Below are 21852 nucleotides of genomic sequence, written 5' to 3'. Positions count from 1 at the left end.
GAAATCTGCAAAAGCTGGGAATGTCATGCTCAGTGTTTGAGATCTGCAAGCAATTGGCAGCATTTTTCAGAACTGTTCTTGTAAAAAAACTGCTTTTCCTGAACTTGGGGCCTGATCCAGCCTTTTTTTTTTTTTTTTTTGTGTTCTTGGCTTGTACTCATGTGAACTAGAATGGAATTAGCAAGAGACAGTAAAGCTGTGGTTGTGTGTAGTCTCTCCTCAGTGGTATAAAGTTGGCTTAAGAAATTCCTGCTCCAAGTCATTCTCCCCTGCCTATATAACATTTTCCAGGAAGAGCTGGGTTTTTCTGCGGGACTGAAATGTGAAATGTCTGATCCAATTTTCCAAAAAGCATTTCAGAAAACTTCCTATTATTTTTTTTTTCCCCAAGGCAGGCTACTACTGGTAAACAGTGTGGCTCCATGAGCAGTTATGCTGGAATGACTGAAAGAATGGGCACCCTGTGATGGCACCAGGGGCTCTCCTTGCCAGAAATGAGTCCATTTGGCTCTCAAGGCAATAGCCTGATGAAGCAGCAATGTTCATGGACTCTGAACAAAGAGTCACCCATCCTCAGTCTCCTGGTTTTTGAGGCAGCAATAAGGAAGGAGGTGTCCAAAGAAACATGAGTTTAGAAGCAGAAAACAAAACAAAAACAAACAAACAAAAAAACAATCCAAAAAAACCCCCAAAACGTGTGCTTTAGCAATGCTCCATGAAAGCAGCTCTTACTAGCAAGTTAAATTTGACTGGCCTGGAAGATTTGACCAGTGTAGACCAGAGGAAAATGATCTAATCAAGTGTGCCATCTGAACTCCCTGCAGCTTAATTGACACATGGCAAGTGCTGTATTTTTTCCAAATCTCATTGCAAGGTTATTCATGAAATAGCTGCCCTATTTGCAGGTTTGAGCCAGGAGGTCACCAGAAGAGTTAAGAAAATTCCCTCCAACTTTCAGTTTCTTTCCTTTGTTGTTAGCTTCAAACATACAGACTATTGTCTATACAAGAAGAGAAGAAACCTATTTTGGTGTGACATATATTAGGATTGATAAAATTTGATCTCAAATCTTTATCAATAGACCACATTTTAGCAGTGATGTAGTTTTTCTTCTTTGTACCATCAAATTTTCTGCAGTTCTTGTGGTTCTTTAAAATCTATGCTGTTTTGTAGCTGAAATTTAAGTAAAACTGTGATGGCAATAAATGAGTTAAATGAATGTGTGTCTGCCCCTTCTCCCCAGACTCAGTAATTTTGTGTAAAATTTTAAAGGAAAACCTCTTTTATACACGCAGGGCAGCTTTAGAAGAGGTAGAAGGAGATGTGACAGAGTTGGAACTGAAACTTGACAAGGTAAGCTTTTAATTCAACAATGTTTGTCTCAGAAACATCAGAAAGTGTGTTTCGGTTTTGTTTTAAAGTTCACAGCTGGGAAGTGTCAGTGGCTGACCAAGCACCCTGCTCTGCAGAGGGAAGGGATCCAAGGGGAGCTCCCAGCTGGAGGCCAGGCTGGAGCAGAGCAGCACCGGGCAGCTGAACTCGCTCCTTCCTGGGCGGGGGCCTCGCTTGTGCAATTCCCTCCTGAGCGGCCCTCGCTGAGCCGCTGTGACTCAGCCCGGGGAGCTGCTGCAAACTCCTTCAGCTCCCGGTGAGATAAAAGCCAAGGCTTGGTCACTGCTGCGCCCAGAGCCTGCTGATCACAATAGCGTGCGCTGGGGACACCTGGGTACCCTCTGGTTTGGAGGTTTAAAATCCATGCTGTTTGTCACTGGTAATCTCAGGCACAGCAGCCAGGTGTGTAAATATATATATATATATATATATATATGTGTGTGTGTGTGTGTATATACATGTGTGTGTATATATATATATATATATATATATATGTATATATATGTATATATATGTGAGTCTGTATGTATATGTATGTATGTATATCCCTCACTGTTGTGTGGAGGACTTGACTACTGTAAAATTCATCCTGCATTTTGTCATGCTTTGTGCATGTATATAAAAATTATATGTAGCATCTTTTCAACTCCTTAATATCTGCTTATTGGTTTCCTCACCTTTGGAAACTTTATTTCTTTGCTAGTGGCTTATTTTTGGTTTTCATCTGTATAAAGTCTTCTTTCCTTTGCCTTTGTGCTGAATGTTTTAAATTATTTTTATCTGTGTTTTCGCATGGCAGGGAGATGTCATTTGTTTACCTCCTTAACTGCTTTTTGAATACAACCTTTTTTTCCTGCAGCTGTTGAGCAGGCTGCAGAAAGCTGGAGACATAAATATGGTGTCAAGCCTGAAGACTTGTTCTTTACTACTTGTAATAGTATTTCTAGTTTTTAGTAGCTAAATCTAGCAACTTGCTCTTGCAAAATAAATTCAGGATTCTTAATTTTGATTTGGTGTGAATCTTGGTGAAACTTTTGGATATAACACACATTTTTACTGTAGAGGTGTGGAATCTGTTTTGGTAGATCAACCAGTGTAAGTATTTAAAAGATCTGAAAAATCAAACTTGCAAGTATGGCTTTTCCACCAGTCTGAAAGTTTTTGGGGAAAAGAATTCTCATATTCCTTAAACGGCATTATTCAGGGCCTTGTAGTACAATGCTAAAGTTGAAAGCCAAGCTTCTTGGGTGAGCTGAAGCAACTGTGGCCTGAGGCTAATAGTTTGTCTAGGCTTGGTTGGTAACTTTTTCTGGTCAGGTGTTCATACTAAACTTGGTTTTATTGTCCCACAATTTTGACTTTGGGCTATATCGTTTGCAGTTTTGTGCTCTCTGGAAGAAAGCAAGCCCAGTTCAGGCTTGTGAACTTATAAGCAAAGGTAAAGGGAAAAGGTTAATGTTGATAGTGGGGTTTTTTTCTGTCCATTGTTCAAGCAACTTGGACATTCATCAGAATGTGGAAGATCATGCTTAGCTTTACATTTTTCCTAAGGATCTGAGTCAACATAAAAATTGCTGGGTAACTAAGGCAGGAAGGATGCTTGGATGGTTTCTTTGCCCCAACAGAGGACCAAGTGCTTCTTTGTTCCTTTTCATGATAATTTATTTACCATCCTTGAAAGATCTTTCAGAGATGAAAGTTCAGTCTTCTGGTTTTATTCTCAGCTTGGCTTAGGGTGGGGGAGCTCAGTCATGATGCACCCATCTCAAGAGAGCATCGTGGCAGTTGCAGTAACCCCTGTTTCTTACGTTAATGGCCCAGTGCATAAGTGGTTCAAGAAGTGGGAAAACATCCATCACAAGATACTGAGGACCTTCTTATCAGACTGCAGTACCATGAGGCCTGAGGTGCTGACTGAAGCAGTGAGTGGTAGGGGTGGAAAGCCATCAGAGATTAGTCTGTGAGTGGAAACATGATTGATTTCACCTCCTGAGATGTAACCATGGCTCTTCAGCTGTGCAGAGAACCTTTTGCTTTCCTCTTCCTGTATTCTCAGTGTCTCAGGATGAAACAACTGGTGTGGGTTTAGTTTTTGTTTGTTTTGTGGTGTTTTTTCCTCAGAAACCACAATAACCTCATCATTTGCTTGGGTTATGTTTTAGCTGCTGTACTTTTTGCCTGTGTAAAACTCTCTTGAAATATGTGCAACATGTTAGTTAACAATACAGCAAGTAAAAACTAATTTTAAAAGTTTATAGCGTGCTAGCTTTCCCAATAGCATATCTAATGACCTAGAGTAGTATTTTTATAGCTGTTACTACACAGTAGAAAGCTTTTCATAGAATCTGAGGGTGAGAATGTCACTTTTGAAATTTTTATTTTGTAGCCTTAACTAAGCTCAGCATTTTCATGTTTATATGATGGTGTAAAAACCAAATCAAAATAAGCCTTCTGCTTTCTCTCTATTTATACACTCATTTTAGCTGGTGAAGCTTTGTATTGCAATGATTGACACTGGGAAAGCATTTTGTACAGCCAACAAGCAGTTCATGAATGGAATTCGAGACCTTGCACAATATTCCTGTAAAGATACATTGGTTGAGGTAAGTTTATTGAGGTGAAAGTGGAGGGAGAGAAACATAACTTAAAAAAGGTACAACACAGCAGTTGGCAAGAGAAGTAGTTGAAGTTTATAGAATTATTTGCCTTTTTGCTCCTTTTTCTTTGCTATCTCTTTGAGAGTGGGGGTTTCCCAGCTGTGGTGCACTGCAAGTGTCTGTGCTGTTTAGTTTCAGTAGTGACATGGGTCTGCCAAATTTCAGAAAAGGTGTTTGATTAGTGTATGCACTGGTGATTTCAACACATTAACCTGTTTTTTTGAGTCAGGGTGTTAAATGTGAAAAATATTAATTAGTGTCATATTAAATACTGTAAATGAATGTTTTAGTTTATGTGAACTTCCCATATCTTTAGTCAATTTGAATTTTTCCTGCTTTTCTTCAGTTTGCTGGTTTATATACAGGTAGATAGAAGTAACATTTTTCATGCTTGTATCATTAATAGATTTATTTACTATTACAGCTGTGTTCTCCTTCTAGCCTAGTGGTTTTAGTCTCAGTGCTATAAGGAAAATGAATTTCCAAGTTGTAAAAACTGAAAAGCTGTAAACCTCTGAACTGTTGCTTTTGTGCTGTTTTTAATAGGGCTTAACTTAAACCACTTTTATTTTCTCTTTACAGGCCAATTTGATGAAGTTCTCTGACACCTTACAGGAAATGATCAATTATCATAATGTGAGTATTTCTAGCTGCAACATGGCGCTGATAGCTCACCTTCAGTTTTTTTGATAATAGATTAATGGTAAAGCCTTTCTTGTTGATAGTGTTTGCAAAGTAATGGTTTAAGTGGTGTATAAATAACTCTCATTTTATACTTAAAATTATTTTAATAATGTTTTGTTTACAAGATATTTATAAATATCCCCTTTTCTGCAGATTTTCATCTTGGTTTATTTTTCATTTGGAATTTGTAAGCTTTGGTGCTCTAAGACAGTAAATACTAGATAGTTTAATCTTTTTGAATCAAACTGATGGTAACATACAGACTATGAGCTTATACCTTTGCTGGTCTGAAATAATTATTGTCTTTTCCATAGTTGCTACTTTCTCCCCTATCCTTTATCAATACACAAAATGAAGCACCTATGACTTCCATGTGTTTTTCTTTTTGGAAGGATAGCAGATTTGTGTAAGTGTGGAGAAAGGAGAAAATGCTAGGATTTAAGACTAATTGTAATTTTTAGCATGTCAGAGTTAATCAGAAACTTCAGTTTTCCCTGGGTTGAAAACTAATTTTTTTTTTCCTGTAAAGAGTTTGCTCTTTTGGACACCTCTGACATAGATCCTCTGTTACTGCTGCTGTTATTCTACATGATGGTGCTTGCACTGCTTTGGTAAAATTTGGCATAGCACAGCTCTTCCTTTCGGGCAGGTTTGAAGGCAGAAAGCAAAGAACAAACCATATTGAAGAAGATTTCTTTTAAGATCTAAGTAGGACCCATCTGGCTTCTGCACTGGTTTTTTTTTTCCCCTCCATGCCCTTACTGTGCTCAGGCATAGTGAGAACAAAGTGGCTTTTACCAAAGGCACAAACATCAGGAATGAGGCACAATTGCTTTGCCAGACATGTTGTGGTTCTGCATTGCTTTTTGTGAATCTGCTGAGTTCAACAGGGCTTCCTGGCTCAGAGTGACAGGTCTGTTGCTGACCAAGGTGACAGAGCCAGCAGGAGGGAGAAGCTAGAGGAAGAAAGAGGAAAGGAAGGATGGAAGGGGTAGGAGATGCTCCCACTGAGTTCTGGATGACTGTCAGTTTTTTCGTCTGAGGCTTTGCTACAAATAAGGCCAGGGACCAGCCTAATGCAGCATCTTCACTGATTCAGCAGTGGGGGAGTAGCTGTGACAGCTTATGGCAAATAGCAGCTTTCTTAGACTTGCAGTGTATGAAAGGTAGTATGTTGACTAGGCTGTAAATCTAATCAGATCATGGTCTGGTCACTTCTTTCTGGTTTTTTTAGAGGAAATGATGTCTATGTGTTTTTCTGCCCAGCACATTTTTTCTCTTCATTACTGTAAGCAGAATGCAAGGCCCATATTTCTGGGAGTCCTCTAAACATTTGAGTTTCCATCTGGTTTTATCTTTTGGTATTGATCTTGATTGGTGCACTCCCCAGGCACTGGCAAGCTTAAATGTCAGCAGTGGGAGTAGTCCCAGCCTGAGTTCCAGTTTGTCAAGAAGTTCTTTATTCTAGTTGTCTGCTTTTCTGGTTTCCCAGAGTGGGAATACAAACAGGTTCTTCCATGTGCTACTGGTAGATACAATTCTGGTTGGAAGGGTCCTCAGGAGGTGTGGATGGTTTGACTGCCTGCCTAAATCAGGGTCAGATATGAGGATGGAGCAGGTTGCTTTGGTCTTGAAAAACTCCTAGCATGGAGACTGGATGCAAGGTACAGGACCACTGCTAATGAGTGGCTTTAACTCAGTCATGTTTCCCTTCAGTGTTTCTAGAAAAGAGAGATGAGCTGGTAAGGGTTTTGCTGTCAGTATTTGGCATTACGTAGCTTCCCATTTCCAAATCTTAATAAAGAATCTAAGACTCAGAAAATTTAAATAAAACATTTTTTGACCTTAAACTTTGATGTTTTGGCTTGCTTTTTCTGGAAAATTCTTTAATATTTCAAGATCTTTACCTTTTATGAGAGATTCTGTTCAACTGGGCCAACTTTGTGATGCTGCCTTGTGTATTTCTGTTATGCAGAATTGGAGGTGTAGAAGGGTTGAAAATTGAGGCAACATTTGTTGTCTGCACAATAAGTGACAAAAGGATTTATCTAGTTGTCATTGACCTGTTCCATTCCATCCTAAAACTCAGAGGGCAGATGTGAAGCTGAAGGAATGTGTGTTTTCATTTTCCAGTTATAATTTTTTGGGTCAGAAGAGCACATTCAAATTATCTCACATCCAGGTGTGCTTTGGCCTTAAAAATTTAACAAATATCTTAGACTTTACAATTCAAATGAATTTATTATATTTTGTGCCTCCAGCCTTCCCAAATCACAAGATATTTTGGAACCATTGCTTAGATTACTTATTCTTAAAAAGAATCAGCCATTCCTTTTAGTAGTCCAGCAGTGGGTGTTTTTTTACAAATATTCATGTAAAGGAGATGGTGCTGAATACTCATGTATGCTGCATTTTTAGCATTAACTTCAATCCATGGTTTTGGGGTTTTTGTCTGAAGTTAAGAGCATGTTCTTTCTATGGTTTCATTTGTCTTTTAATTGTTGATAAATTGTGAAAGTCTAAAAAAAAATGGCTCCTTAACATTCAAAGTTGTGTCTTCAGGGACATTACTGTACAATTAACATAAATAAACATCTTCTATGAAACCAGGCATGTCAGGATGAGAGAATAAGATGCCAGAGGCTCTTATGTCTCCTTATAACCACAGTCTTTAAGAAAAGAGCAGCAAAAGATGCTTGGTTTGAGTTATTTTTCTTATTTTCTTCCTCATCTTTTATTTATTTCAAAACTACTGTGAAGGGATTTATATTTTGATATTAGAGACACAGTGGTTTAATAATTACATTCTTGTGTAATTCTGCATAATTACCATTGTATTTCTGAAATCAGAAGGTATGAATACCTCCAAGTTACTGAACTGCATGTTAATGTTTTCTTTCAGATTCTGTTTGACCAAATCCAAAGATCAATTAAAACACAGCTTCAGACTTTCGTTAAAGAGTAAGTTAATTTGCACTTGTAATGGGAAAATTATACATAAAATGGAATTTTAAAAATCTGATTTGAGTGGGTAAGTGAAACATCATTCTTGTAAATTGCCCCCCATAAATTGAGAAGTGTATATTAAGGCTTTGTCAAAAATTGCCCCCAGTCACTGAGGCTTTAGATCCAGCTGCAGAAAAGTTGCAATAGGATGAATTACTAATCTAATTACAAATTGTAATTTTCTAAGCTTGGGGGACAAAGCTTTTCCCCAGTAGGCATTAGATGTGTTCAGTTACATTTCAATTTTGTCCTTCCATTGGAAAAGAAAGACAAGAAGCTTCTGTCATAATTTGTGGCTTTCCATTTGACCCAGGCATGTATTGAAGAATATAAAATTTGAAATAGACACCAGCTATAGCAGTCCCAAGCTTGGTCTGTCTGGTGTAGCTTTAAACTGTTTTTCATGCTTTGAAATTAATTTTTTAATTTAATATTTAATAATATTTCCTTTTTCCATAGAGATATTAGGAAATTTAAAGATGCAAAGAAACAGTTTGAAAAAGTGAGTGAAGAAAAGGAGAATGCTCTGGTGAAAAATGCCCAAGTTCAAAGGAATAAGCAACACGAGGTAGAGGAAGCAACCAATATTTTGACTGCAACTCGGAAGTGTTTTCGACACATAGCTCTGGATTATGTTCTTCAGGTAAGGACAGCAATGAAAGCTTTTCAAAACCATTTGTTACATATGGTTAGAGACATGTCCTTTACAATGTTAGAAGTTCTTTTTGTAAGCTTCTTGGAAGCTGTGGAGATTCAGGGAAAAAGGAAGAACTTTATCTGCAAGTAATTTCTTTTTTAATAAAATCTGAGGAAAATTAATTGATTCATTCCAATTGCTTTAATGCTCTGGTATTCAGTGCCCTTGCTGCAGTGACACAGTTTAATTTTCAAGTTGAACATTAATTATGAAAAAACCCCAGTATTTGCCTGATACTTAGCTAAATGTTTCATGAGCTAGATATGCTGCAGTTTCTTATATATGTAAAGTAAAAACTGTAATCTAGCCTAGGAAATGCAAATTACCTGAATAATTCTGATACAGGACATTGGGTATTTCTGCAATTTTAGCTGTATGCTTTGGGTTGTATTCAGCTTGTCTAGATGCCTCAGAGTTTGGCATTGTGCTGTAAGGGGAGTCAACTTAACTATTCTTTATCTTTTTAGTGAAGATCTCCCATACGGTGTTCTTTGTGATGCTGCTTTGTATTCTGAAATACAGTAATAAATTTTCTTTTGATACTTAAAATTCATCTGCTTCATACTTATCCACAACTACAGCAAAACAGGATTATTGCAACTCAGATGGTGTGAGGGGTTGGGGGCTCCCAAATGAGTCTGAGCTTCTGCTATGATCAGAAACAGAACAGCTATTTACAATTAAGCTGGTTTTATATTAGACATTATCATCTTGATTTGTAACAGTCCAGTCAGTTATTTAAAGCTTAATTAACTTCTCTGTAAATTGCATTATGAGTTGTAAAATGAAGTGGAGCCTATCAGCCTGGGCATGTTCACAGACATGGTGGTCAGAGGTCAATTCTGAACTCCAGCTTTTTAAACACTAAGGTCATTTTGATGTTTAAAAAGTGGTGTGAATTATTCTCCAGAGGATTATTTGTACTAGCACTAAATGGTGGGGGCAGCTGGCAGCCACTGCTGTAGTAGGCCAGTTCCCTGTCTGTGCTTTGAACTGCAGGTTGTTTGCCTCCTGGAATTTGTATGTTCAAAGTATGAGCAGTTCCTGGGATAAAGATGCATTTAGAGTAACTGGGAACAGTTTCAGCATCTCTCAACATGGACAAAAATCAATTCAGCTTTAGGAATTTTGTCTGCTTGAGTGATTCTTCTGGGAAAATGGCTTCACAACTATGGTCTCCTTGTAGCTAGATTTGCTCTAAACTGTAATTCAAAACCTTTGCTTTCCTTTTATTTTTCCTTGCCTCACAGGCTGAGGGTTTATTCTATACAAACAAATCTCAATTACTTTTGCTGCAGAAAGTTTTCCAAAATAATGACCACTTAAGTATAGAAGTAGAATCTGGTTTTGATTATAGCTTCAGCAAGTTTGTTTATTTTGCTGAAATTCTAAACTGACGTAGAGGTGCTAAATTACAAAATCATGCCTGTTTCTGCTAAGTGGGTCTTTTAAAGTAAAATCTGTAGTTCTGGATGGCAACCTTTTAAGATTAGCTAAAGAAGATAGGGGAACTAGGTGAATGTGAAAAATTGGTCATTTTTTTCTATACAATGTGGAATTCCCTAAGTTCTAGGGCAGCACCTTTAATTAGTGACTTCAGCTAGCTTAAAAGCCCAGGTATACACAGAAAGTTACTTATTGAAACTATTATGTTATTGCTTGTCTGGGACTATTTTTGGGATGCTTAAATACTGTGAGTCTGAGAGGAAAAGTAACCCTGCTTCCATCCTTCACTCTGCCCTGGCAGCAGTGCAACTTCTGCAAGGAGTTGGTGGGCTGGCTTGGCTCATCTGCTTGAAATGTCTTGAATTCAATCTCCTGAAAATGAGAACCAATTTTCCTTGAAAGTTGTATTATATTACTTCTAGCAAGTGGTGTCCTGTATTTTCCCTACTGATATAAGAAAATTGTGACTATCACCGTGAAGCTCAAGCTTTGCAAGTGTTCTCTGATTGCATCACTTTGATGTCATGACAGAACTAGAGTGCATCGTCTTTTTAAAAGTATTTTGGGAAGTCTGATATTGAGCTGTCCTATTCCAATGTTTTAAGCTTGGATGTGATTTTTTGGGGAAAAACGCAAAGAAAATAAGTTTAGAATAAACCAATTCCTTGTTTGTTCTTTTCTCCTAGATCAATGTTCTTCAATCTAAAAGGAGAGCAGAAATCTTAAAATCGGTAAGAGATACTTTATCCTCTGTATATCAAATATTTCAATCCATCTGAAATTAAAAATATGACCCCAAAGCAATATGTTAAAAATTTAGTCCTTTTATTGATCAGAATGTTATCAATACATTTGGCAGTTTGGTGACTGTCAGCTGGGCATACATGTTTAACTGTTTTTGACAATCCTTCTGGTTCAGATTTGAACACTTGAAGGTTTTCACTACTCTTGATCCATTGGTATATGTTCCATGGTTAAAATCACTTTGTTGGCTGAGAATTCTGCTGTTTAGGTCTGATTTATTACTTTGTAAACAGCAAGTGCTACTTATAATCTATTCTAAGATGAATTCTATTCTTTCTAAGAACAGGGCATATTTTAATATGAATAACGTGGTATCTGCTAAATTAATATAAAGCTATACATGCATGCCAGTTTGCTTCACACTGTATTCCCTTTTCTACTTCACATTATCTCTGTTCAAAGTTTATTGAGATGGAGAGTGACAAATGAAACAGTACTATTCTTTCAAATGTCTGAAGTCACTCTCCCATAATTTTCTTAATTCCTTAAAAAGCAGAAACTTTACCTCGGTTGGTTTATAACTGCCTGCTATTCTGCTCTGCACCTTCCTAACTTGTTTTCTATTTTAAGGCCAGACAATCTTTTCAGCTAGGTTACAGAGCTTATGGGTTTGAATCATTAGTAAAATATTCTATAGCCCCTCTGTACCTTACATGTCCCAGATAAGAGAGATTCAGGTGAAGTGAATTAGAGGTAGTGTTCTGCCATTAAGTAGATTTTTTTTGTTTTGCTCATGGAGTTAATGCTGTCAACCGATTTCTGAAATTTTTGTCTTGGTTCTGTTCTTGCTTTACTTTGCACGTTTATTTTACAACATTGGAAGCTCTATGACTTATTGATGTAAAACTATCAGGACACGAGAGGAGAAATTAAACCTGAAATTGTAGGCTATGTGAATTAAGTGACATATTTATGTGATATGTGATACCATTTTTAAGAGAATAAATATTTACTTTGTTCCTTCTAGATGTTATCATTTATGTATGCACATCTGGCTTTTTTCCATCAAGGCTATGATCTGTTTAGTGAACTTGAGCCCTACATGAAAGAGCTTGGAGCACAGGTAACAAATGATTTTAAAAATGCATAACTATATGCTGAAAGGGAAGAAATCTTGATATATGCCTGCATATCAGATACTTCACAGATTTATTCAACAAAAAGGGAGTTGTAGTATGATACAGGCAAAAAATAAAAAAATATGCTGTAATGAAAGGAATGAAAGTAGTTACAAACTGAAGGTTGTCTGCTTACTAAAATTAATACTACCTTTGTGATTTACATACTAAGCATAGCCATGTACTGCTCTGTGAGGTACATGGTGATATTCAGGATACTGGATTATTTGGATTTCAAAATTTTTGTATATGACCCATTTTTATAAATATATCTAATAATAAAAAGTAGATTACGCTGGTTTTCCTTCTACTCATATACTTTATTTACTGTATACATTATGCAGTCTGTATAATTAAATTTTGATGTGTGTAAATATAATTTTGATGTTAGCAACTTAGACCACAAAATGGAAGTATGACTTTAATAAGTAGTGCAAAATTTAGTTCCTGCTTGGAATCCTTCTTACCCAATTTTGTTGTTTAAGAACAGACAATTGACACTTCTGGGTTTTCAGTGAGGGACTCATGAAAAGCTTAGATGGACCACTGCCAACTGCACACAGGAGACATTGAAAATGGTTTTGCAAATAGATTGGCACATACACTATTGAAATGAAGATCTGTCTGTGGTGCAGGAAGAAGACTCAGCATTGTCTTGACTTGCTTTTCAATGCAAGTTATATGAGCACTTTGCTTTTGCCTTTACCTGAGGCCTTGCAACAAGTGCTCTGATACAAACCCCTCTATTGCCACTTCCCAAACAGATCCACAAAGGAGCCAACCAAATTTTTAAGTGTCTGTCCAAGTAAAAAGCAAACTTTCACAGCAAACTTTTACATTCATCTTGAGTAGATGTGTCATTGAATGTCATTCATGGAGTGTCATTGAATGAGTAAGAGATTAAATTGTTCTGAGCTGTGCAGTGGAGCAGATTAGGAGCTGTAGAAAATAACTCCAACAGCCCAATAGTTGAAGAGTTATTTTTCTGCTTGACTAGGCCCCAGTTGGGTCTTAATTATGTGTAGAGACATGTCAGGTCTTGGTGTAATAGGGGTACCCGAACAGTTCAGGTAGCTGTTACTCTTCCATAGTTTGCCCTTTATTCTTCAACACCCTTCCAGTTTGGGTTGTAATTTTGAACTGTAGTGTCTGGCTGTGTAACACGTGTCCTGTACTGCTGTGGAAGAGGGGATAGGGAAAGGAGACAAAAGCTATGGAGTTAATAGTGGGTTATGCCATCAGCCAGGCTTCAGTGTTTCCATTTCATTGACGTGATTGGAGCAAGAAAACACAAGGTTATTTTTGAATGTCTGGTCATGCTTTTACTTGATCTGGTAAGGAGCACTGTGTAGCATTCATTTTGGTGCTGGTATCATAGCAACTGAAGGACTTAAATTTAGAAAATCCATAGCTAAGAATGTTTTAAATATATTGCAGTTGGAGCAAGATGGAGTGAAGACCCTAAAGTTGTACAACTTGCGCAATTGTTCTTTTGTAGCAGAGCTTGGCATTTAAGTAATGGATATTTTTCATGACAGAAGCAGATTTGTAAATAACTGTTGAAAGTTTTAACAGTTGATGGCTTTGCAGCTTATACTGATTGAAGCTTCTGCCTTTAACAAAGTATGTTGTGACATAACGGGGATTTGCTGGATTTTTGTGAAAATGCTGTTAGATTCCTTCTGTTGGTGAGTGAGTTTTCATTTCTAGGTGAATTTTGTGTATGATCTTAATTACAAGGGTTAGCAGCATCTGAAGTAATAAAATTCGTCTTAAATAGGGTAGTTATAGCTTTGAGTTATTTTTGTCTGTATTTTCAAAATAACTTTTATTGTGATGGAATAGTATTAAGCAATTTTGCTTTCTGGATACTTCAGGTCAGGGTAGGATGCCTTGGGAATCAGATCATTGTATGGGAATCTTTAATAGTGTGCAAGCATAATAGGAGCTTTTGCATGGTTTTTGGTTCTTTTCTTGTGAAATGTAGTATTAACTTAAAAAGAAAACATTTGAATTTTCATTGAGATGACTACTCAAAAAGCTAAGTCTTTTAGTCTGACTTAATTCTCCTCAGAATGCCAGTTAGAGCATGATGTTTATAAAAATACATTTACCAGTAAATGCAGTAGTTTGAAAAACCTAATTTTCTGAAAATTACCCAGTAATGCTATAATGACTGGGATTTTGATAGTTTAGTTGTGATTTGCTACAGCTTTTGATAGTTATATGCTGTTGGTCTCCTCTAAGACAATTGATGTGCTGCTCACCTGAGTGAAAAGGAAGAAGCTCTGGTTTGAGCTTGAAAACAGGAATGGTGCAATGCTGTCTTCATAGCAAAGAAAGTAACTGGTGGAATGAGCTGCTGTTAAGAATTTTGTTTTGGCTGTGGTAAATGTACCCTCAAATGCTTGTATTCAAGGTAAATTAGAGGTAATTGCCCTACCCTGAGTGACAGCCTTCTATTTCATCTAATGGAGTAGAAGGAAGAATTTCTTGGGGGCCATGTGCAGATTCCTGAATCTGAAGTTTTAGCAAGAAACTGGATTCCTATAACATTTTGAACAACACTTGACCCAGTTCTCATCTTTATCACAAGAGAAAAGGTTTCTCATGGGTTGTTGATGCAAAACAATCTTTGAGCCCAGTCTGTTTTAGAAGGTCATGTTATTTTTAACTGCTAAAGCTATATAGATGTGGCATTTGGACACTTCAGCCTTCAATGTGTTCCTGTTCACAAATACCTGTAAAGGTGTGCAAGTGCTGATACAGCCTTTTGAGTCAGAGGGGAAGACAGCGAGAGAAGAGTTAAAAAAATAACAGAGTACAGTATTGGTTCCAGATGTTTCAGCTTTCTGATGGCTCCATAATTGTTGGAGAATGTCTAGCACAAGGATGTAAGGGCCTGTTATTGTCCCTTTTTTGTTATTTATATCATGTCAAGCAGGGCAAGTAAAAGACTGGGGGAACAGCCAGAGTTGGCAGGGCCTGCCACTTGTGGTTCTGAGAGCAGGTGGAGGGGATACTGTCTGTGGATGGATCAGCGGATCTGTCAGTCACTGTGCCCTGTGCCAGTCAGTGCCTCAGCTGGGAGCTGCTGCTCCTGCTGTTCTGGCTGTGTGCCTGCAGCAGTGGCAGCCCTGTCCCACAGACAGGGAGAGCCGTGGGCTGAGCCCTGCACACGGTGCTGCGTCTGCCCCGCTGGGCACGGCTGCCTCTGCCCCGCTGGGCACGGCTGCATCTGCACCGCTGGGCACGGCTGCGTCTGCCCTGCTGGGCACGGCTGCGTCTGCACCGCTGGCACGGCTGCGTCTGCCCCGCTGGGCACGGCTGCGTCTGCACCGCTGGGCACGGCTGCCTCTGCCCCGCTGGGCACGGCTGCGTCTGCCCCGCTGGGCACGGCTGCATCTGCCCCGCTGGGCACGGCTGCGTCTGCCCTGCTGGGCACGGCTGCGTCTGCCCCGCTGGGCACGGCGCGGCGCTGGGCAGGTGGGGCTGGGCAGGGTGGACTGCTGCCCTGCTGGGCACGGCTGCGTCTGCCCTGCTGGGCACGGCTGCATCTGCACCGCTGGGCACGGCTGCGTCTGCCCTGCTGGGCACGGCTGCGTCGGCACCACTGGGCACGGCTGCGTCGGCCCCGCTGGGCACGGCTGCGTCGGCACTGCTGGACACAGCACGCTCTGGCCGGGTAATGGCAGCCTTGTGTTACAGGCTCTAAGTACCAAACCAGCTGGGCTTCCAGGGAACATCTGCTTCCCCACTGCATTTCTAACTTAAACACAAAGGCCTGGATAAAACAAACAAACAAAAAAACCAAAAGAATCAAAACTGTAAAACAAAAGCAACCAAAACAAGCAACTAACCGCAGAAGAAAACCCTGATCAGAATTTCTCTTACAGGGTATTTTAAATTTCCTCTTTTTTTTGTGATTGTAAAAGGAAATTTTTTGGCTAGTGTCCTTTTTATCATCACAGACTTTGTAAGGATACCAACTTAAATATTCTCTGTGAATCTCAATTATTTTCAAAACCATATTTTTATTTCCAAAATTAATTTGATTGTCTCTACCTAAGATCTCAAGCAATCTTGCTCGAGTACTGCTGTTTAGCTGATCAAAACTATCGACACAAAGTCCTGCTTGAGACAGTTCTCCCACTTTGTGGAGGGAAAAATCCATAGCGTTTACTCCTTCTAGTTTTTGCTGCTCCTGCCAGTGCTGCTGCATAGGCCAGCAAGAGCAGCTAAAGCATGAGTCATCCTCCTGGGAGACTGAGCACCAATGCGGTACAGAGTCGCATATGCTTGGCACCATGCTGTTCTTTGAGACAGTTCTTCTAATGCTTACAAGAAATGTACACCTTGGTAGAGGTTAATTCAGGGTGGCTGAGCAGTGCTTTAAACGAGGCTTCAGTGGTTATTCAAGGTAAACAATTTGTGACAAAGAAGTAATTATGCTATGCAAATAAAATAAAATCTTGCAATGTCTAGACATAATGTGTTCATTCTTTTTTTGTTTTTTGTCAGCATTGTGAAATCTACTGAGCCAAATTTCTTATGATAATTGAAAGATCCAATTTTCTTTCTCTTTACAGCTGGATCAGTTGGCTGTAGATGCTGCGAAGGAGAAGAGAGATATGGAGCAAAAGCACTCCACTATTCAACAAAAGGTACTTGACAGAATGTAAAAGGCAGGCTGCACACACTTTTTTTTTAATCTGTAGCATCTCTCCCCAGCATCTCTGCATCAGAACTGCAAGGGATGGTATTTTTAGTGCAGAGAGACAGACTGACATGTCATTAAGTGTAAGGTTGGATTGCAGATACTAATTTTATGTTACTGAACAAAATATTATGCTTAGTCTTTACTGAAACATAAATAGAACAGTAGAATTTATTTGAATGCCGGGATTTTAGCATTTCAGTAGAACTCCTAATTCCTATTACCTCTTGAATTGATTAAGTTGTACAGGTTTTTGTGTTTCCATGCTGTGTGTGCAAGAGGTGTATGTGCTGCACAGCCCTACAGCAATAAGTTTCACTTTGGACTATGCCAAATCCAAGTGCAGCACTTGGAGCTTGTGTGGCATATGAAGAACAAAAGTAAACTTTTGTAAAGAGTGTCTAATGTACTGATTCAACTGTGCACACATATGAAATTGAGAGCTTTTAATTGGTGTTTTGAGAAAGATTTGTGCAATAATTCTTTTTACTTCTTGAGAAAAATTTAGGTAATTCATGTTGGGGAAATGACTTCTTGTTTGGATGTTTCAGAAGCTCTAGATCAGTATTGGTTTTGCAGGTATAATGCTAGAAGTTAAAAATATTTCCACTGAACTCTCTGGTAGTGAGCTACAGGCACTTTTGAAAGGGATTAGATACCAGTTTAAAGGTAATGCTACACTTCTTACTCTCATTCAAATATGTTCTGGACCTGTTCAAGTGGCATAAATTTTTAAAAATCCCACCCAATTGAAATGGAGTCTGATAACTAAATAAATTCAGAAATGAAAACATTCTGAGATTGTAAGTTGGGTAGCCTTAGTAGGAGCCAATATTAATACTCATGGGAAAAGATATCATCTTTGGTTGCTGTAAACATTTTTATTGCTGCATCCTGTGATCCCTTTAGGAGCTGGTGGGAAGCATTAGGATTGCTGTGAAATTGAGCAGATGTGATGATGAGGGCAGAGCTGACATGCTGTGCTTGGAGTCAGGAGATAACTGCAGGCAAGGAAGGGGAAGAAAGGGGGGAAATGGGAATGATGGAACAGGAGAAGTAATATTGAAGTCAAATTTTAAGTTTTTTGGGCTTAAAGGCTCAGTTTCAGGAATGGACAGTAATTGAGAGGTTCTCTGTTAAGAGAACAGTGGTGCTTGCTGAAGGGTGTAAGTCATGAGCAATTATCTTTTAATTGGCCATAGAAATAACAACTAGTTACCATGAACTATGGTCACTGCTGTTGCCAATGGTGTTTACAGTCTTTGTTTTTTCTTCAAATGCTGCTTAAGGCTGCTTTACAGGTAAAGTACTTCTACTAGTTTCAATTATTACTGAAACTTCTGAGCTTCGTGAAACTTGATAAGCCATATCTGTGTGTAATATAAATATTCTTGATTTCTAGTAGGAGCTGACAAGCACAATAATGTTACTTTTATTGTTGCTTACTTTAATTAACAATTTAATGCTGTATCTAAAATATAATCAGGACAGTCAAAATGTACTGTATGTTGTCCTCTTAACTTCTGTGTTTTGAGTTGTAAGTGTTGTCTTCTGTCCTTATCAGTGAAGTCATTGTCACATTTTGTGCTGATAATGCCTAGACTGTGCTTTATTGGAGATTTCTCTTACAGCATGTCCAATTATTTTCTTAGTTCCTTATTCAAATCACGCTGTCTGTTTTTGTCTCCTCCCACTTGCTTTTCCCAACCTTCACACCAAGTTAGCTTCCAGCTCATCAGGATTTCAGAACTGCCTTAGACTCTGGATCTTTTTATCACTACTTGTCATCTGGTCACCCTGTCCCAGATGGCAACTTTATTCCCCGTTCTCTTCTCATGTCTTGTCATGTTGTTTTCCACTATGTTCCCAAATCTTCCAGTGCCAAATCCTTCCATGTTTTTTAACAACTGAAACTTCTGAAGCTTATTGTGTTGAATATTCCATGAGATATGTATGTATTTAATATACTGAAGTTCTAATCTAATGCTTCAGAATGATGCCTTTCCTTCATTGTGTGGATAAAGAGCAGTTCCTTTTCTGAAATGTATAGGTAAGTGCATACGTGCACACACCTACCCACCTACTACCTGTGTTTGCATATATGTGCATATGCATGCAGAACAATTGCACTAATTAAATAACCCATCTCACTTTTCTGTATAATCATTGTCCTTAATTAGGCTGTTGATGGAGTGGCTATTAAAAGTGTCATGGAAGGGCTTGGTCACCAAAACAGTGTGATTTCTTTTTTAGCAGAGCTGATAATCTGATTTACTTTTTTTAATTGCTTGTAAGTTTTGTGATCTATTTACTCAGCAAATGTGCAGGAAACATTTTTTTTAACTTTATTTTTTTCAGTGTAAGAAAATATTTTTTCTGTATTAAAATGGAGCAACACATGCTGTGAATTAATCTAGAAATTTCATTATCATTCTGGGAAATTTTTGCAATATATTTTTATAAGGAAAGATTCATATTAAAAGAGTGGTGTCACAGTGTCAATACATTAGACATGACTCTTGTTTTCTGAGCAGTTTGCAGCCCATTGCTGTAGCAACACGTTTACTTAAGAAATATTTTAAAAATCAGTTGCACCTGCAAACAGCTTCATGGCTTTTTGGTGTTGTGTCAGACCTAATATTTTGTTCTAAAATGAAGATGATACAGGAAAAGTATTTGCATTGAACTTCAAATAGTTGTTTTTTGTATTCAAATCCCTTTTCCATTAAAGTAAAAATCTGCTTCCAAAGAAGTGCTCAGGAAACAGCTGGAGTGAGAACGATTTGGAAATTAACATATTGAGTAAACAAGGTGATAGGAAACCAGCTGCTACTACAATCACAAAGCAGGCGTAGACCAGAGCTGCTGTTGAGAAGTTGTGCAGACTAACTCCTGTCTCCAAAACCAGAGATGTGCTTGTATTTCAAGTGACTTGTTTGCTCAATGACACTCTCACATTCTCTCAATCTGTCTTGGGCTGCAAACCTTGTTACTTGTGGTGTCTGTTGTTTTAAACCCTTCCTCGAGGGACTTTTCAGCTTAAGTGTGACAAACATCTCTTGCCAATGGAAAGGGAATGGGAGCAGCTTTCTAAATGGGGGGTTTGCACCATTAGTGCCTCCTGTTTAGTATATGCTGGCCTAATTTTTCAGGTTAGTGTTTTCTTTTGTACTTATGCTCTACAATTTACTGCCTTCTTAAAAAACTTTTAAAATGCTGAGTCTCTAAAGTAAAAAGTAATTTGGGTTACACATTAAATGTTAAAATATAGTTCCTAAGATGTACTGGTAAAAGGGTTTGATTAGCTTTCATGGCCTGATAGCAATTTTGAAAGTAAATCAAAAGCTCTGCTACTGAAAAGTAATGGAGGGTTTTGTTTTGGGGGAACAAAAAAATCATACACAGAGAAACAGAAAACATTCTCTGAAGTGAATCAAGGATGTGTGATGAATTGATACGTTCATATGAAAATGCATTCACTGAAACACTGTCAAGAATATTAAGTGTTCTGTGACACACCAGATTAGTATTATTTCTGGAGATGAAAGTTGTTTTTCCATTGCCAGCTGGTTTGCTGTACCCCATGGACATTTAAAGAAAAAGAGTGGAAAAAAAGGCATGAAAGCATGCTGTGTGCTTCACTTATATAACCCACTTCTACATGTTTCTCTTCCAGTAGAAGCCAACCGTGAAAAATCAGTATCAGAATAGAAGTCATAGATGTTTATTCTTTCAAAACTGAATGAAATGTGTGATGTAGCACTTCATTGAAAATTACATAATACTGGGTAAATTTTCTTAGTTCTGGTTAGGTGAAATCTGCTTCAGTCCTGACACCTAATTAGTTTAATTATGTTTAAAATGAAGGCTTTATCAGTTGTGTGCCTGCTGGCAGAATACACAATTCTGAATCACATACAGTGACTGAGTTTATTAACATGTGATTCTCTTATGCAGGACACTGGAAAGATATGGGTGGATTTTTCTCCACCCCAGATTATTTTTCATGATTCATTAAACTTTTCCATGCACTAAGATAAAAATAAACTATAATATGACTGCTTTCCTCCTATTTTTTTAATTGTAGAATAGCAGAGACTAAGATCAGAACATAGCTAATTTAATTTCTTTTTCTACTTTTATCCATGGAATTGAAATGGGGCAATTTTTTTTCTGATTGTTTTTTCTAATCACAACTTTATCAATGAAGTTTTATGGATAAAGCACATGGAAGCCTTATTCCCTCCCCCTTCCAGGTGGTAGTCTGCCATTTTCAGTTAAGGAGATATTTGACATTTGCCTCTATACTCTTAATGTCTTTTTCTGCTCTTTAAAAGTGGAATTCAATCAGGGAAGTAATTAAAAATGACACTAAATGCTCTTCATGAGAAGGCTCAGTATTTTAGCTAATTCTAAGTTAAAGTGTGGCATGGTAAATGATCCATATACACCTTCAAAGCACAGATCTGGAGTCATTGGAAAAGACAGCTGCATTTTCTGCAGCAGTTCTCCAGACCCAAAGGAAAATGTGATTACATAGTAGGTTGGACCAAAAAGACTGAGGAAATGTATGTTGTCTTCAACTAGACAAGGAGCTGCAGGCATCACTGAGGCAGGAAGATGCAAATCTTTAGCAGATTTCATTATGTTTGGGAGCTGGTAAGTTAGAGTAATTTATCAGTTTTTGGGTAATGTAGGGAATGTGACATCAGCATGTCTAAGTTTGTGCATAGTGGTTTTTTCTTTTTACTTTGAGAGCTTACATTAAGTCTTTTATGTTCAGCATGTTCTGATCTAGAGAATGGGCAGAAAATCAAAGTTATTAATTGCTGAATAATAAATAAAAGAATTGATTTTCTTTTGGTGAAGCTTTCTTTTGTAACTAGTATGTTTATTCAGATCTGTGTATGGTAGTAATGTGATAGTTCCATTTTATTTCAGAATTCTTGCATTGATCATCTGTCAATTCAATAATAAAAATCTAGATTTAACATTTCAACATTAGTTAATCTATCCAGATTAGTAATAAATGAAAACAGTGAATAATTTTAAGGAATTTGTGCTGTTCTGAGTAGGGAGCTTAAAGGTCCCATTTTAATATTTGTAACCATTTCACTGTCATGTGTAATTAACCTTGGATTGGACCAAACCATCTGCATGTACAAGAGTAAACATCATGTGTAGCACGAAAGTTGTTTGCATCCTGGGCTATTACCTGGGGATAATGACCATGTTGGTGTTGAAGCTACCTTTTTATATATATTTCTTGCCTCTTTTCTTTATGTATAGACAAATTCCTAAGAAGCAAAGTACAAAGCAGAGACTTTCAGA

The 21852-nt window shown here is 37.9% G+C and overlaps 1 protein-coding gene across 2 annotated transcripts in view; it reads left to right on the top strand.

Annotated features, from left to right (window-relative positions):
• Positions 1-21852, top strand: part of ACAP2 (ArfGAP with coiled-coil, ankyrin repeat and PH domains 2) — a 62327-nt gene that overhangs the window by 14816 nt on the left and 25659 nt on the right. For both annotated transcript variants that reach the window (XM_030954064.1, XM_030954063.1), the window contains exons 2-9: positions 1296-1353; positions 3876-3995; positions 4632-4685; positions 7636-7694; positions 8199-8382; positions 10569-10613; positions 11654-11749; positions 16394-16468. In XM_030954064.1, coding sequence (XP_030809924.1) covers positions 1296-1353; positions 3876-3995; positions 4632-4685; positions 7636-7694; positions 8199-8382; positions 10569-10613; positions 11654-11749; positions 16394-16468 — 691 coding nt within the window. The remainder of the gene's footprint in view (positions 1-1295; positions 1354-3875; positions 3996-4631; positions 4686-7635; positions 7695-8198; positions 8383-10568; positions 10614-11653; positions 11750-16393; positions 16469-21852) is intronic.

Source organism: Camarhynchus parvulus, chromosome 9 (genome assembly GCF_901933205.1).
Source record: "Camarhynchus parvulus chromosome 9, STF_HiC, whole genome shotgun sequence".
Classification (NCBI taxonomy): domain Eukaryota; kingdom Metazoa; phylum Chordata; class Aves; order Passeriformes; family Thraupidae; genus Camarhynchus; species Camarhynchus parvulus.
The sequence above is the reverse complement of the archived record's forward strand: the minus strand, read 5'-3'. Positions and strand labels throughout refer to the sequence as shown.